This window comes from Anser cygnoides, chromosome 1 (genome assembly GCF_040182565.1).
Source record: "Anser cygnoides isolate HZ-2024a breed goose chromosome 1, Taihu_goose_T2T_genome, whole genome shotgun sequence".
NCBI classification, from domain to species: domain Eukaryota; kingdom Metazoa; phylum Chordata; class Aves; order Anseriformes; family Anatidae; genus Anser; species Anser cygnoides.
Window position 1 is genome coordinate 72735840 of NC_089873.1, and position 18326 is coordinate 72754165.

An 18326-nucleotide genomic window follows, 5' to 3' on the forward strand; every position below is an offset into this window, starting at 1 on the left:
GGTCGTGAAATTTTCGGCTGTGAGCGCCTCTTGCAGGGAGAATGGTACTTCCAGCTGGCTTGACGGGCATCATGTATACCTAGTTAGACATCATATAATAAATTACAGCTTATTATTAACCGCAATTAAATTGTCGTCTATGCATTGTTTCTGCTCAGAGGGTGAAGAGGCGCTGGCCCTTTAAGGAGGGGGCGGGATCTAGCCTGGCGGGGAGCCGGAAGCCGGAGGCGGAAGCGGCGGAGTGGTGCCCGTGTGCGCGCTGTTGCCGTGGCTGGCCGCAGCGGCGGGGCGAGGGGGCGCCTGGCGGGGCGGAGCCGTTGGATCAAGGGCGTGTGTCCGCCCTCCCCCTCCCGGCCGGGCCGGGCCCGGCCCATCCCGTCCGTCGGCCGAGACAGAGGTGGGACAGCGCGGCCTGGCCCCGGGGTTCATTTGTTGCATGAAGCCCGCGGCCTCTGTGCTGCAGCCCAACAGCCACGGAGCGCTTTGTGGTTTTGCGAGGAGCTTTGAGCTGAGGGTGGAGCTGTGGGGTGCAGCCCTGGAAAGGGCTGCGGAGAGGTTCCAGGGAGTTGTAGGCTGTCTGAAGGCAGTACGCAGTGCTGCTTTGGGGCGTGCACAGGAATGGGCGTTAAGGGCTTGGGGGAAAGCCTGTGTCCTGTGAAACTTTAGCGTTTCTGGTACAAGCTTGCTTGCACCTGACCTAGTTGGTTTTGGGATCACGACTTCGGACTGGGAGGGCTGTAGAACTACAGAAACAGGGAGGCCAGAGTGCCTCATTCAGAGTACACATGGCCCCTCAGGTACTCAACTCCCTTTTAAAAATGAGGAGGAAATGAGAAGTTTGCAATATGTACGAGAGGTGGTAGCACAGTTTCTGAATCTGCTCAGAGAACCCCAAGAGAATACTTCCATATCTCAAAGGTGCTAAGGGTCATCTATTAAGAAGAGAGATTAATCATGTCTCTAAGGTGCCTGGGCTGGAAGGAGAGTCTGTGAACGCTGCAAAGTGACATCAAGATAAAGCCAGTTGTGTCTTTAGTCTGATGGACTGAATAATCTCTTAAACTGTCTTCCATCTGTAGGCATCTGTGAATCAAAAAATTGGATTTGTGTCTTAGTAGTTTGTTATACCAGTGTGACTCCTAGAAAACATACTGAGCATGACTCATGTAATCATTTAGGTTTTGAAAAGACCTCTAAGATTATCTAGTCCAACCTTTAATCTAGCATTGCCAAGCCCACCACTAAACCATGTCCCAAAGCACTACATCTGTGCATTTTTTGAAGACCTCCAGGGATGGTGACTCAACTGCTTCCATGGCAGCGTGTTCTAATGCTTCACAACCCTTTCAGTGAAGAAATTTTTCCTAATATCCAACCTAAACCTCCCTTGGCGCAACTTGAGGCCATTTCCTCTTGTTTTATAACATCGTGCTTGGGAGAAGAGACCGATCCTCAGTACTCACATGTTTGTGCATTAGTTAAGATTTTTCCATTAGTACTTTTCCCTGCTCTGATTTTACCAATATAACACCTTGGAGGGACTGGTAGACGTATGCAAATGCGAAGATACCATATGTTGATTAATTTTCCTTGACTGGTCTAGTTCGCAAGGTGTACTGATACAAATGCAATTTTGTGACCATAACTAATGCTACATGAAGGTGTTACGCTACTTTAGCTATGTCCTTATAATTAAAGTGATAAGAAATTAAAGATATGTAGACAGAACTTAAGTCCTTCATGCTCCAAGATGGAATGTCAAAGACATTGTTTTCCTCATGCATTAATTTCTGAGGTAAAGGGAGAAATTTGCCGGGCAAAGTAGCTGTTGTAACAGAAGGATTATTTTATATCTCATCTCAAATACGGTAAGGATGTACATCTCTACAAATAAGGCAGAGTTGCATCATCAAGAACACTGGAGAATCCCTTGAAACTTCTACTCTGCACAGATAGAGCAACCTGGGGTTGCTTGGAGGTGTTCTGACTGAAGAAGGTTTATTATTTGATGTCAATAGTAGGAAAAGATTTCAGTTATCAGCCCGACTCAGAATGGAGACTTGCTCCGCAGACTTGTTGAGGCACTAAACAGAAATAGTCTGTACATTACCTTTATGCTGGCCTTTTTGCTAAAGGAGAGTGTTTGCTGGCACAAAAATCAATGAACCAAAAAAGCTGAAATAAATGAACCAAAAAAGGCTGAAACTTTTTTTTTTTAACCCCCTCAACCAGTATAAATCGTGAGTGGGGCAATGATTGTTCTGTAATGTTCCTTTCCTCGATACCTGTTGAAAAGAACCCTTTTTACCTGCTCTTTCTGTTTTTTCCTTTTTATTGGCCAGCTGACCCGTGAAACATGCTGCCTCCAATAAGGTCATCTTCTAACTACCTAATAATTCCCTGCTAAGCCTTCTTTCCCCTCCTGTTAATTTTGTCATAATTTTTCCATTGCTCGGTTGTTACTAGTTAAACACAGGTTTATGCATATGTGCAAAAAGGAAATGTGCATTTAAATCTGTAACATAAACTTCACAGCATGCTTAAGTGCTATCTGTAGCTGTATCTGATACTTTTACAAACTCTTGACGTAAACGTATGGCCTATAAAATTTCTATCAAGACCCCATCAACTTTGCTACTTAACTAGCTCTACTCTGCAGTTCAAACTCTTCTCCTGGACCTCAGTGAGGTCTTAGCGCCATTTACACTTGCTGAACAAAGAGATCTGAAGGCAAAGAAAAGCTACTTAAATATTTATGGCTTATTGAGGTTGCTGCCAATTGTCATTGGATTTTTGATCCTCTAGGGCAGCAAGACACAACTACCCTGATTTTGCACATCTGTTCTCCTCGCATATGACCCAGTAGGAGCAGACCATCCTGTTGTGGTGAATTCTAAGATCTGTGCACCTTCATCCACCGTGAGATTTGTCAGTGTGAAAAACCTGCCTCCTTCCTGTCTCACCTGTGATGAACAGAGCAGGAAATTTGTCCAAAAGAACTTCTGGAGGGGAAGAGCATAAGCGCACATGCTTGGCTGACAGGCTGTGCAAAATACAGAACACACACACACACACACAAAAAACCAGACTGTCTGTCTATGGTAAAAGATGTCTCCCACTGTCTGATAACAAATATCATTTCTCTGTGTCTACAGAAAATCATGGAAGTGAGCCTTGATATTTATTTAGTGAGAGTATCAGGTATTGAAAGAAGCAAGTTCAGCCTTAGCTTCTGTACATGTTTTTAGGCAAAGTAATCCAAGTAATGGTTGGAAGCAAAGTCTTTCAGAGAAGAGCGAAGGGACTAACTGGAAAACATGGTAAAAATTCATGGTGGTAGTGCCTGGCTGATTTCATGTTATTTCATATCGCTACATGTCAGGAAAAGAATTTACTACATGCATAAGTGAGGAAGGCTTGAAGCTGCCAGCTCATTTCTGAAGCTCTGATTTGCACTGTAATTGGAAAAAAAAGGAAGTTTTAGAGCTCCCACCAAGTACCCTGGAAAAGAAAACTTTCTAAGGGTTAAGTGGGAGTGGGCTTCATAGAGGACATCTCTCACTTTGTTGTTTTTTCTAATGCTTGCTGTTCACAACAGCTGGGACAACAAAACTTGGGGAATGCACCTTTCAGGGGAAGAGGATGTGCCTACAAGAAGGTGGGGGGGGGCTACGTGCTTGAGAGTGTTATGCATATAGTGGGGTCAGGACTTCATTCTGTATTCTCAAACTTTCTTGAAGCAGGCAGTATGTACCCCGTACCACCCCACCCCAACAGTTCTGTGTTTTCTTTTTAAAGGTTTTGCTTTTCTCCATCACGAAGTCCTCACCTCATGGTCAGTCCTAGCAAACAGAGAGCATCAGCTACATTTTACTGGAAAGAATTCTCTTCCCTTGGTATGTTAATGTGAACATTTTCCTGGTCACAGGAAAGCTGGCGCTGGCTGTCACAGTAAGGACACTGCAGCATGCAACCCCATGTAGTAGGGGATATTTCCTTCCAGTACCAACTTGGCTTTCTGCAGAGAGATAAATCACTGAAGCTATATTTAATTCTTTCGGGATTATGTCAAGTTGCAGTGTCTTATTTCCCAATACAGTTCCCTTCTCCTGCATTTCCACCAAATCTTAGTGCTCCTATTTTAGGCTATGTAGGAAAGTGTTGCACTAAGTTTAGATTATGCTTAACCACGCTGATACTTTCACTGGTACATTTGTGGCCCAACGTAACTTCGCTTAAAGGACAACTTAAAGGGAAGCATCATCACATATATTAGTAGAGCCTTACTACCTTCTTCTTCTTCCCCACTATGGATATTAATCTAACAAAGCTATAATAGGGAGCAGCAGTTTGGAGGGAGGACGAAATCAGTTCAGGACTGGGTAGCCTATGGCTGTAGCATGCTTAGTTATTCTGGTTACACCAGAAGGGAGATTTAATGAAATCAGACCTCAGGTCTGTTTTCCCTCTTTTGGCAAGGAATAGCTGTGATCCAGAAGTGGTGTTATATTAATTGTGTTCACTTCATTGTTTGGGTGTCCTGTGTTACCTCGTCTCCACTAAGTCCCTGTAACTGCTGTGAGAAGAGAAACAAATTTCCTTGTCCTTCCTTTAATTAATTCTAGGCCATTTTATGTATAGAATGGTTAGCATGGATGATAATGATGTGTGATAAGATTTGCACTCTGCTTAGGAAAGCCAGTTAGGAGAGCAGAAGAAAGAGTAGTGAGGGGAATTGAGCAAAAGAACAGAAAAGACCATAGATAATTTCAGGGCCCAAGGAGGGGAAGGAAAGGAAGAACTAATGACCCTGCAGTTCTCCCTCTTCAAGGTTCTGCCACACAACAGAGGTCCACCACTCACTGTGCTTCTGCAGACAGACATGGAGGGATGGCTTCTACCATGCGTGCTTGGGCAACTTGCCTTTGTTTTATTCTAATTCACTCTCACTGCACAATCCACTTAGTGGGGCTTTTACATCTGAGTCACTCGTAACAGCTGGTTTGCTGAAAAAGGAATCCCCAGCAGCTACTAGCAGCACTACAGCCAAGCAGCAGGGCTGTACAGTTCCGATGTGTCCACTAGAGGACAGTGGTATATACCCAATAATTGGTGCCCTGTTCCAGCATTCCTGCGTGAAGCTGTTAAATTCTCACCTAATTTGAAATTCTTTATTAAATGCTGTCTAATTCAGAGCTGGCTGGCTGCTATGTTCCCGTAAGGAGTAGTTGGGCTAGTTGTGTTGTGTTTCTTTTTTTTTGTTTAAGTGATGGTTTCTCAGCTTTGTTAAATCATGCATTTTATCGATAGGTGCCTTTTTGAGATTAATCTTATGTTCCTAAAACCTTTTTACATTAGGAATATTTTTGATTTGCTTGTCTATATTATTCCTTTCTTTCCTCTGACACACTTCCCTGTTCAAGCACTTCTCTCCAAGTGTTCAGAAAACATGCTTTCGTATCTCTGGCCACCTCCAGGGCGAGCCCTATAATGTAGCCCCTGGCAGGGCTGTTTATCCTGCTGCCCCAGGGAGCCCAGGCTAGCTGTCATTAAACAGCAGGGCTTGGGGCCTGCTAGAGGGAAGCCTGTGTCCTGCTGTGACATCAGTTCCTTCAGAGCAGAGGGAGCACAGCAGTACCAACACCAACCTCCTGGCCTGAAGGGAGAAGTTGCTGCAACAAGTCAAGGCTTAATTCAGTCAAGTGATCTTTGGGAGAGGTAATAAGAGTAGAAGTTCCAAATGGCCATGCTTGGTGAAATTGCATTCCTGGGCTAATTCCTTACCCTGAGCCCAAGGTAAGTCAACTCAGGAAGAGCAGGGAGGCAGCCAACAGGTGACCTAAACATGCCTTCAGGGCAATAACATGAAAGAACTAGAGGGAGAGAGCTGTTCACGCGGGGATTAACTAGCAGTAAGAAGGTTCTGCTGCTTCATCTTTTAGCTGGGCAATTGGGCAATAGATGATTTTTCTGAAGGAGGTGAGTGTATTCTTGGTGCTGAAGTGTATTTAAATTTGTATCATGCCAAATGCTTCAGAATAACTTGGCATCGACCAGGCTATGAATTCAGTGGCTCCTAGCCTTCCAGCAGAGAGCACTCCTTCCCACTGAGGGTCAAGCTGTGAATATTTTAATAGGTCACCATCATCAACACTGGATATGGCAGGAAAATCTTGGCAGGAAGAAATGGGTTTAATTGGAGAGGATTAAAGGTGTGTCAGTGTTGGTTTTATTTGACATCCCTTCCGACCAAAGTCTGTGTTTGTAAGCAGTTTGTTTCTTGCATAATTACTCTAGTTTATTGGTGATTCAGAAATACACAAGTCTCCTGTGGAGTGTTAAGGGAGGCTTTAACCTTTGCATTGTAAAGACTTGTGCTAATGAGGTTTCAAGCAAAGAAAATCAGATTACTTATCTGTGCTGCTACTTTGCCACTGACCCTGACAATTTGGTGGTGATTTATTACTTCTGGCATGCCTTCCAGGCCTGTTAGCAGAATGCTCCAAGCAGAACTGCCCTGAAGTTTTTAGGAGTCCCTAGAGAACCGGACTGGGAGCCGTTTCCTTCATCCATAGGATATCATATATCAGTCACAGCATGGAGAAACACTGTTACAGCACTGCTGTCTAACCTGCACCTTTCTTTTACTGTAACTATTTCCTCAGTATGGCATCTGTGTGCTTTACCTTTTGCCATGACACGTGGGCCAACCTCATGCGTCCTGCAGCATTCTGGGCTTGACTTGGCAAGTTTCTGCTGAGCATGCTAGTTCAGTGTTTGCTTCGTAATCAAGCGTGTGTGGGTAGCTGTTGTTCTTTTCAGAAGAGCTGTGCATGTGCTTCAAGTAAGTATGTGTTTAAGTACCATGTGGCTTACAGCCAAAATGTTAAACCCTTGGCAGAATTTGGTTCTAAACAAGCTGTTCTTGAAGATTTTTTCGGTACATCCCAAACAGCCAGACATGTGACACGTTACTGGGACAACATGCTTCTTCAAAAATTCCCAAAGAAAACAGAAACATTTGGTGCCATTACTAGTGATGATTCGAGTCACTTGAGGTCACAAATTTACCTGTCATGATTATAATAGGATAAGTGTCCTTGACTTTTACCTCCTCAAGAGATCCTTCATCCTGTAATCAGTATATACTTGTTGTCTGTCAGTGTCTGTCTATCTTGACTGTGGTTTTATCCCAGAATTGCTTTTGTGCATTTGTTGTCTGACATAAAAATACGGTTCTTTAATTGCAGATGAGCTTTTTGGAAGTACCAGAAGTTTTTTGTGAGTAGGATTTTTCTGCTTGCTGGTTTAGACTGAAGCTGTGAAGCACATGCATAAACTAAAAGTTTATTACATGTCATTAAAATTCTTTCTTCAGAAGGAGAATGGCTTTACTTTGTTATATAGCAAACTTTTCTTCCAAGTGGGAACATTCACCCTGAAATCTTTGTGTGTTAATTTCACACCTTGAGTTAGTGACCTTAACTTTCCTAAGTGTTGCTGTGTAGACAAGCTCTCGGGACAAATGCCGTTCCCAATGAAATAAAACTTGGTACAGCTGTTACTAGTGACTTACAAGCTTGAAGTAAAATGGAAAGCATCATAAATTCATCTGTGCCTTGCAGGCAGGATCATATGCTTTTCAATTGGCATAGCCAAAAATCTGTTTGTACATAGATATCATTCCTTCCCAGTGGTAGTCACTGAACAGATTCTCTTCTACATTCCAGTGGTCTATAAGAGAGCAGGTGTTTCTATATCCAACACACTTCAGCTCTGAAGCCAGGGCTGTTCTTTTGACTTGGAATAAGGACACATTCATTCCAAAGTCTGTGATACCAACTGCCATAAATATCCTTTTTTGTTTTTGTTTTTCTTAGCGTTTTGCTTTATTTTAACAAAACGATCACTGTGATGGTGTTCTCTATTTAATTCAAATAACTTTCCATATTCTACCTCTATAGGGTTAATTATTTCCTCTTTAAAAAAAGAAAGTCCAAAAATTGCATAGTGTGCTAGACTGAATTTCATTTAGACAGGTCAATGTCTTGGTATTGCTACTGACTGCCAACAAAAAAGGTAACTTTAGGTATATTTGTGGGGCTTATGTTTTAAACCTAAAATGTAAGGGTCAAAAAGCAGGCTTCTTATTTGAATTTGTATAGTTTGAAGAATCCCAGTTTTAGTATACAGGGAGAAATATGTTATTATGTACACACTTTATATCTAACTGAAAAATTGGAAAGCACTTAGTTAAATTTTCTCCACATCCCTATGAGGTAGGTAAAATACATAATATCCAAGGTTTACATCACTTTGCAAAAAATGTAGTTGCCTTAGGTATTCAAGAGTTGTGTTTATTTATGAATGTAGTACCCAGCCCCGTTTGTGTTACATTTGAAGAACTCCCTGTATCACAGAAATGCCAGGAATGGCAGTGGAAAGGCTGGTGGTAAAGGAATGACAAGGTAAGGGAGATTATTCACGAAGTTAAGTTTCAGGATTTAACTGGGTAGGACTTTATGAACTAAGTGTCTGTTATGAAGCCTCTGTAACCTCTGAGGATCTTGGGGCTCCCTGTTCTTCTGGAATATTACATGACAAGTAGTCACAGCTCTACTTCACCTTGCCCCCAATTCACCTTAGCAGCATATGTCTCTAAGGATTCAGTTTCACCACATAGGGTGAGCAGAAATAGCAGCTTACTGTCATTGAAAGGGGGAAATACAGGTCCCTTATCTCAGCCCTCCCCTTCTGGCTGCGTAGTTGTGCTTCTTATCTTCTACTACTGCTAGCAGTTGTTGGATTCCTCTGCAAGCCAATTTATCCCACAGCAGGAAAAAAAAAAAAAGGCATTGAGGAAAAAAAAAAGGTAGCTCTCTTATTTTTGACTACATTAGTAACTGATGTGTTACAGTAAGTGAAACCATAGACTGAAGTATTTGATGCCAGGTATCAGCTGCCCACTCTATATGTTTCAGGGTATTTCAAGTCCTGTCCTGTAGAGTGAATGCCCATTAGTTGGGTGTTCAGGTCAGGGTGTATTAGGTGTGCTTTTGGAGCACATATTTCATGTGAGCTCTGTCTGAAACTGTCCGGTTTGTGTGCTTTAAGACTGTTCTGTGATGCAGACCAAGTGGGGACAGTCAGGCAATTAGTTCCCAAAGAACACCCCTGACCTAAGCTGAAACATAAATAGAGACACATCCTTAGTGAACTGAATCAGCTCTGCAGGGGAAGGGTATGTATGGAAAGCTAAGAAGAGGGGGAATGACCTTCTGTCCTTAGGCAGCAGGGAGCTGGATGTCAGCTCAGCTGTGAGCATGGACAGTGTAACTGCTCAGATACTGTCCAAATCTGACTTCCTAGCATCTACCTTTTGAACAGCTTGATGCCGGCGCTGGTTCACTTAAAAAAAGATGAGAGGCTTATAGCTGAAAGCTGCATGCTGTGCAAGGCATGAGGGCATTAGCTAAAACTTGACTTTTCTTACTAGCTGCAGGGTGAAAGTGTCCATTCAAGATAATGGTGCAGGTGAGCAAAGATACCTGATTTGCAAGCAAGTGAACACGTTTCATTCATGGATAGGTGCAAGTTTTGGGCACGGACGTGGTTAGCTGTGTTTGATCTGATCATGCATACACAAAAAAGTCAGTCCTAAAAGAATACGTGCCACACCACACTTTTTGAAAACTGCACAGTGTGACTCTTAGATAGTGGAATTAGTGAAGGCTAAGCTCCCAAATGGAAATCCATGGCCAAGATTTTAAACAAGTAGTATCATAAACACCAAAGCTGATGAAGGACAGCTTCTGATATTTTCTGCCTTGTATTGATAAATACACCTTTGTAGTGGGTGACCGAAATCTTTCAGTCATCTCATTTCAACCTCTCATTTATAGAAATATACGGGTATTTTCAATGAAGGTAAAGCAGAGTCTCCTTCTTCTGCCTATTTTCATAAAAGGTATAGGACCCAAACATTTTTGAGAGTACCTTCTCCACTGTCCTGTGTGGTTTGAATGGGCCAGTATTCTACCTAGATACAGGGTGATTACACAGAGAATCAGTAGGGTTGGAAAAGACCTCCAAGATCATCTGGTTCAATCACCACCCTACCACCAATGTCACCCACTAAACCATGTCCCTAAGCACCAGGTCCAACCTTTCCTTGAACACCCCCAGGGACAGTGACTCCACCACCTCCCTGGGCAACCCGTCCCAGTGCCTGACTACTCTTTCTGAGAAGAAATGTCTCCAAATTTTCAACCTAAACCTCCCCTGGCACAACTTGAGGCCATTCCCTCTAGTCCTATCACTAGTTACCTGTGAGAAGAGGCTGACCCCCAGTTCCCCACACCTTCCTTTCAGGTAGTTGTAGACAGCAATGAGGTCTCCCCTGAGCCTCCTCTTCTCCAGACTGAACAACCCCACTTCCCTCAGCCGCTCCTCACAGGACTTGTGTTCCAGGCCTTTCACCAGATTGAAGTTCTAAGTGAATAGGTGCACTTTTATATTTAGACTCCTACTCTGTAATTTCTAAGCCTATCTGAAGAATTTAGAAATTTAACTGGGACATAGGAAACCGACTTGGTTTGCGAGAAAAGATGTATTAACGAGGGTTTAAAATAGTCAATTTTCTGTTTAGTTGCAGGCATGTACTGCATTTTGGAGTTGTAAGATTTTTGCTTTTCTCATAGGTGACTTAAAGATGGATTCTCCCAAAGAACCTCAGCCTACAGGAGAGTTCAAATGTCAGCTATGTGGCTTAACAGTTCCATACACGTACTATGGGCAGAAACCACCAAACACACGCTCTATCGAGTAAGTACAGTCTTTCACATTACAGACTTCATTTATGCTATGGGCATCAGAAGCCTTGTGCTGCGGAATGATGTGCAATGTGTGAACCCAGTAATATGCCATACTGACCCTGAATAGGAGGTTTAGTACTTAGTGACCTCTTTTTTTCCAAAGGAAAAAAACAAAATAAAATTTACAGCATTGACAGCAAGGACAAATACCAACTTTATGATCCTGCTTCAGTGTCATGCAAAGATTTGTATTTAATGTATTTCCTAACCCTGCTGGCCACCCTACAATTTACCTGTGCCATAATTTACTTACTAGAATAATGTTGACTGTGTCAGCACAGCATTTCTGGAAATCGCCCTTTCCTTGTGGCCATGTCATCTGGGCAAAACATAAACACTGTATGAATTAAATATGTATGGTAAATACAGTTTTTAAGAGCTGTTTGGCATGTGGAGTTTTGAACAGCAATGCTTTCTTGCATGAATTAGACAATTCTTTGTCAGATTGTATGACATTAAAGAGTGGCAATTTAGTACATACCTACGTTTTAGGAGATTCAAGCCTTTTTCATCTCTGCTAAGTAGGGATAGGTTGACCAGAAAAAATGCAGTTACTATTTTGTCTGCAGACATCAGACTCTCCACAGAACAAAACAGCTTTAAATATGCGAGCAGCTCTGTTGAGGCCATCCCAGTCAACAAACCCATCAGGAAAACATGGTCAGGAACTCAATGGAACTGGAAGTCAGGCATGTACTCAGTGTTTCACCCCACTAAGACTGCTCGCTTTCTTACAAAATGGAAACAGCTGTTGGTCACCACCTAGTTGGGCTGAGATCAGATGTGTTATCCTGAAGCAAATGTATTTTTATCATTCCAAATTCCATAGTGCTACTGTTTTTCCCCTCTTCCACTCAGAAGAGCAATGGACCCCCTTTGATCAGGTCCTTTCATAGTGTGAATCAAAGCTGAACATGAACCTTAACTTTAGGTTATCCAAGCTCAGTTTTAGCATCTCGGCTTTATTTGAATTGCTGGGATTCAAAAAGCAAAAGAATAATGCTGAAGCATAACATTTTTGTATGTACATAGAAGAAATAGCTTTGCATTCTATCTTTATTGACTTATTTTCTGGTCCACTCATGAGGCCTAATTGCAGTGCTGCAGGAAACGTATGCCAAACCTGAAGACTTGTAAAATGGCCTGGACTCTGCACTGATGATAACTAGATTAAGACTAAATCTTGCAAGGGGAGCTTTGTAAAGATAATCCAGTCTTTGTACACTAGAAGACTTGTTGAGAAAGTGATCTGCCATGTAAAGATCCCTGATCCTTCCTAACAGTGGAAGGCTTAAGCCCTGCCACTTTTTCTTTGAATGGAGGGAAAAGGAGAAAGGAATGCACTTACAGATGCACGTGTACATACATGTGTGTGTGTATGTAGGCAATTAAAAGGTAGTATGAGTTAACAGAATACCTTTTAAATATGTATTGTACTCCACATTACTACAGAATCCAAGCTTGATGCAAGAATAAGCCAGCCTTGCAGGGTGCCCTGTGCAGACACCCACCCAACAGACTTCTGCAGTGTTTTGCCTGGAGCTCCCAGGAAGAATAATGCCTTAGTCTTTCCCAAGCAGGTTGCCAAATTATTAATAAATGCGTTCCCTTGTTACCCTGAAGCAAACAGTACAGTCTCTGACATAAAGTAAGAATATTTCAGATCATTGTAATGTTCTGTGCTAGTAGGTCCTGCTAGCAAGAGGTGGGAACCATAGCTTTACAGCGCCAACATAATTAAGAGCAGTAAAAGCTCTTTTTATTTTATACTCAGATGCAGACAGCTTCAGAAGAGAAATCCTACTTAAAGTTGTGCAATTGAGATGATAACTTGACATGGTACTGAATCCTTTGAAGGAGTGCCTGTCATAAAAATGGACCATAAGGAATACATGAAGGTGAAACATTGAAAAAAGCAAACCAACAACAAAACTAATAAGGCAATGTTAAGATTATCATCCTAATTCTGGAAGATATAAATTGCTGTATTATAGGACTGAAGGCAGTCACAGTGCTGATTGTGAAGTGGAAGGGAGTTGCATAGCTGCTACATTGCCTTGTGCAACACCAGGCTGTGCAAATCAAGAAGAGAGGGCTACCACCTTTTCAGCCTCCCCAGCTGCCTCCTTTCAACTCTTCCCATACTGCGAGATCTACCTTTAAAAACATGACATTCTTCTCTTATAGGCTTTTGGAAGACTGCTATGTCATGAAGGATCCTTTCACACCTGACAAGGAAAAAATCCTCATCCTTGGGTCTCTGTGCAGTTTGTGTGGCCGATCAGTGTGCGTTGGTACAGTAAGTAGCAATCAAAACAAGTTTCTTCAATCACTTTTTGTTCCAGCACTGGTGATCTATCAGAGAAAGAGCAAGCAACAAAAACCCAGAGAGACTATTTTTAAGGCAGGCTAATTGTATGTTCTTGTTGATTCCCCCAGATAAAGCTCTTTGTATAAAATAGAAATGATCAGCAAATTTAAGTGCGCCATTTACAGAAGAGCACAGTCTAGCTTCACAAAAACAGTTCATGCTCTTTCTACTTTATTAGCACATGAAAAGGAAGGGGAGTTCACATATTTCTTCAAGACCTTTAGGTTCCTTCTTAGAGTATATTGTACTATACCAATGGTAGATTTTTCTTCCTTAAAGGGGTTATAAACACCCGTGGATTATTAGGTTTGCATCCACAACACAGGGTTGCCATCCAATTTGCAAAAGCGTGGATGTAGAAAGTGAGCAGGGAGGAGAGTTGTGCAATGCTAGGATAGCTCTCTGAAGAAGAATGAATTTGAATAGCAGCCGGTAGGCAACCTTAAGCTATGGAATCTGAGTGCAGTCCAGAAAGGTGGTGTAAAATTACAGTTGTCTTAATAACTTCTCTTCAACGCCAAACTGATCCCTTTGTTTGCTGTGAGTTCAAAGCAAAAATGAAGACAAGTTATTACACAGTTATCAGTGTCTGGAGGCTGTTCTGTGCTTCTTTGAGGCAGCAGAATGAATTGGGAAAACTCAAGGTTCCACTCTTTTCCCTCATCAAGCCAGTTCTGTGGCTGAAAGAGACTTAGGACTCGTGCAATAGTCAGATGCATGGGTGATTCAACCCATGAGGACATGTCATCGGGTTGTTTACTTGTACAACAGCATGTGTTTGTTCAACCAGACACCACTGTGTCAGCACAGATAACAGCCAGATCCTGGCCTTCTCTACCAAAGTGGTTGTTCTTAACCTGGAGCAATGTGCTTAAATCACATGTGCCTTGGTGTCAGCTAATGTGTCATCTTTAGCAGTTTTCAAATACAACCTTTTCAGCCCATTCTCTGGCTGCAGTTGCTAGGGGCCAGCTTTAGTGACATGATACTTGATGAAAGTAGCTGGCAGCATGAGTTTAAAACAAACAAAACAACAACAAAAAAAACAGATGTGCACTTTGTAAAGGTGTGGAATTTTTTTTTTTATGGTTTCTGGTGGCCAGTTATAATTGGATGAAGGTAGGATGAAGAACACCTCTGACTAGATCAGAGCAAGAGGTGAGATGGTACGGACAACTGAGACAGTTCATATGCCAATGCCTGCCAGTTTCTGTGTTTGGGCTAGTGGAAATTCTCTTGAGCAAGAAACAAAGGGTCAAATTACACTGACAAAATTTAGAGGGTTAGACAGACACAGCTGAAGAAAATTGGCAGTCTTGAACAAGTTTAGGTGTTAACCTAACTTGCAGGGAGGTAGTACTAAGGATAGATTTGGTCTGCTGCACTAAGGAGAGCGTGCAATAGCACCTTTCTCCTGATCAGGTTTGTTTCCCTTTTCTGAAGTCACTTCTGTCATTTAAATGAGTGAAAATCACCAAAAGGTCAGATTAGAGTTTGCAACTGAGACTTGATTTTCTTTCTGGAACTATCTGAGGATTCCTGTGGGAATCAGATGAAGCCCCAGTGCTTTCTGGTTTTCGATAGCTGGGTCAAGTTTCCAGAGCCAACAAGCTTAGGGCAGTTGTGTGCGTGTGCACTGTGTGGAGGCAAAGCTGATATGTGAGCAAGATCTTCCTAGTGACAATGTCCCTGTCTTGGCTGGTAGCTGCCTCACTCCCACATGCAGCCAGAGGAGGAGCAAACATACAGGCAAGTACAGCTGGCCAGATAGTTTGGGCTTGTGAGGTTGATTCCTGTCATAACAAGTCAGGTTCATCCCTCCTTTTTAGCGGCATGGAATTAGTATTTCAGGCACATTTGGGGCAAACTTGAGCTCATTTCGCTATTTGCATTCCCAAATTAAGGGTGTTGACTTTATGAAGGATTTAACAGATATTTTTAAGTCTGACAATTAAATCTGTCAGAAGTTCTGAGTTTCAGCCTCAGTATCTTCCCACACAGTGTGCCTTTTCTGAATGAAGGTGGGCCTTTTTCTTTTAAAAGATTTATTAAAACTTTCAGTTAATCTAGGGCATGACTGTATGGAGGACATTAGCAGTGAGCCAGTAAAAGTCTCTTTTAATATTTTTGGCATTCTTGCCTATTTCGGTTATTGTAGAAATATGTCGGTCATTTATTTGTTGTACCTGAGTCTTCAAGATTCCCCTGATGGTATCAGTCAAGGCAAAACCTTGATTGTAAATTATTGAAAATAAATTCCTTACCAAACTGGCCAGGCCAGATAGTGATTCATGCATACAACTATGGTTTCAAAATCTATTTAGCAGTGCTGCTTAGGTAACATTGAAAGAGATCTGCATAAATGATAATTAATGCTTTAAACACCCACACCAAAGTAGGTAAACACATACTATTCCTCTTTCATGTAGGGAAGATTAGAGTGCAGGGAAGTAAAAACTTTCCAAGGCAGTAGAAAGAGCCAAAGTCAGAATAATATCTCTGTGGGCTGTTTTTGGCTCCTTTTTGTGCTCGACCCAAGTACATCAACTCAGCCTTACGCTGAGTGTTTCCGTAATGTTTTAACATAGGAATTGAAGTTAACGAAAATCGTTCTTTCTTGGGCCTCTGTTGCAAAGAAGCTGGACCAGTATGATGGAAAGCTTTCAGTGACAGATTGCTGTGATTTTTATGTTAATTCAAAATATTAGTAGGCTAACATGTGGTAAAAGTAAGACTTTTCTGACCATAGATTTGGCAAAGGGCTGGGATTAAATTTGCTAGCTTTTATATCAAAGGAGGCTGATCAGATTTTAGGCTTTTCTTGAGACACCCTGTGCTATCTGAAGGGTCTTCCCTTACCGTTTCCATGTCAAAGTAACTCAAGACTTAGCAACTGTTCTGCATAATGGTCATAAGCTCACTTCAAGTATTCTCTGAAGTTTCACCAAGTTCACTTACTTCAATCAGCTTGCAGCACCCATCACCCTGCTGAACCAATCATTAGCGTAATGTATTGGTAAGTGCGTTTGGTCCAAGTGGAATAATTCTAATGATTATCTGTAATGTCTTAAAACATGCCAAAAATATAAAAAGGAGGATAATAAAAATACTGGTAAAAGTCCTTAGAAAGGTCAAGTGCCCTTTTCCTGTTTCGGAAAAGGGGAGAGGAAATGTACAGCCTGACCATATTAGTCATTTAAAACAGCTTTTTCTTTTTCTTGCAAAACTTACTTAACAGAGGTTTTAAACACCTAAAAGAAGTGGCTTTTAGAGAAGAAATACAGAAAGGGAGCAAATTTCATCCCTTATTGCTCACCACAGCAGAAGCTGAGTAAACACTGATCCTGGACATGGTTGTAGGTATTAAATGATAAATGTAACACTACAGCTACTTTCCACTCAACTTTCAGTCATGTAAGGTCAGTCCTAGACAAGGTTAGGCACAACCTTTCCTTTACGTTAGAGTTTCCTTTACAAGTGTGGTTAAGATAATACCCCTATATATATATATATATAACTTTGAGATACGATCCTTGGGAAAGCAGGAATAAACTCTGGCAGTCAGCTTTGGCAGCTCAGTTTTGCCTGCACTGGACTATTAGGTTTGTAATGAAAATGCTCCCTCTTGCCTTGGTTGCAGAAGGGGTAAAACACATTAAAGAATTGAAGAGCTATCCAACTAAGGGCAGAGTCCTATCAGGATAATGATCAAAGAAGGGCTTGAGTATACACAGTAAGTGTAATTAATCAGGCTTTAAAACAACAGGTAGGCTGAATTAGCCCGTTACTGAGAGAGGGGGGGAGGATTAAAGGGGTGTGGACCCAGCATCCAGATGTGTATGGTTCATAGTGATAGTTTTGCATGAGTCCCATAGGTGGAAATCAACATAAGTTGGCAATTCATTTCACCTAAAAGACTGCAAGATGAGTGCCTGTATGTCTGTGAGTGGCTGAGTCTTAACATATCAGTTTCCCATCTGCAGAGAGGGGGGAAAAGCCTCTCCTCTCCTTTGCCATTGCTGAGCAGTAGCCTGTGGTGCAGAGTCTATCACTATGGAGCCATGAACTTAACTTGGGGGCAGGGGGAGCCGAATGCCATATTGTAACACAAACAACAATAGTAGGACTAAGTTGAAGTCTAATCTTCCCTTTTTAATCAGCAGCTTAAAGTATTAAGGATATTAAGAGACAAAAAACAATAGGCTGTGGAGGCTGGGCGACTGAAATCCGGCCTCAGACCATTCAGAGCGCTTTTTTGGAGACTGAGGTCTCACACTGCTGTGAATATGAAAGAGCCTGGCAGCCAGTGCAGAAAAGGACAGTAGGTGAAGAGAAGTTGTTCCTCAGGACTGAAAGTCACACAGAGACAGGGTGATTGTGATTTTGTTATAATCACGTGTTGCCTGCTGCTGAAGTGCAGGTAGAGGCATGGGAAACAAAAGCGAGACCAGAAATGCGGAAAGATCCAAGCCAAGCCCCCAGAGAAAGACCAGCCACAAATGACCATGGCAAGAGGAAAACTTGGCTATTTAGGTAAAACCCATGGAATCCATTACTCCCAAAAAGATGTCCTGATCCATCTGATGTCTTTATGCATAAAACCCCACGAATAAGTCCATCAGCATCACCAGCCCAAGCTTACCCGTTAAATCTTATTTGGAATTTAGTGATGGGCACAACAGGACCATGTGCAGGGCAAAGAAATAACACTGTAATAAACTTCTCCTCCAGTTGTCCAAACTCTGCACTGCAAATAGATCAAAATATTCCAGCAATTTTGCTTGTTCCTGTTGCGTAACTGTAGCATCTGGTTAGAGCTAACTGCATGAAAAATAAATTTGGGGTCTGTAACACTTGCTAACCAAATTGAATGTTAACTATGCCAGATCACAGTGTCACAGTGTTTGCCCTTAGGCCATTTTGTGGAAATTGGTGAGGAAGAACTTTCTGAGACTTTAAGTCTCAAATGCCAGTGCAGGAAGTCAAAAGATCCTCCCAGTAAGGAGAAATCTCAAAAAGCTAAATGAAGATTTAGCTTTAGAAGAATCTCTTACTCCCAGAAAGATGTTATGATCTATCTG

The 18326-nt window shown here is 42.0% G+C and overlaps 1 protein-coding gene across 5 annotated transcripts in view; it reads left to right on the forward strand.

The window, feature by feature from the left end:
• The first annotated feature begins 207 nt into the window (after positions 1 to 207).
• Positions 208 to 18326, forward strand: part of LOC136789682 (protein mono-ADP-ribosyltransferase PARP12-like) — a 46002-nt gene continuing 27883 nt past the window's right edge. The window contains exons 1-4 of one of the 5 annotated variants that reach the window (XR_010828578.1): positions 208 to 397; positions 3799 to 3896; positions 10701 to 10824; positions 13062 to 13173. Coding sequence is in view for 1 of the 5 variants with exons in the window: in XM_066990299.1 (XP_066846400.1) it covers positions 16950 to 16978 (29 nt within the window). In the remaining 4 variants the exon portion in view is untranslated. Of the gene's footprint in view, positions 398 to 3798; positions 3897 to 3924; positions 5797 to 10700; positions 10825 to 13061; positions 13174 to 16934; positions 16979 to 18326 lie in introns of those variants that run through there. The other 4 variants (XR_010828579.1, XR_010828580.1, XR_010828581.1 and 1 more) reach the window with 4 other exon arrangements.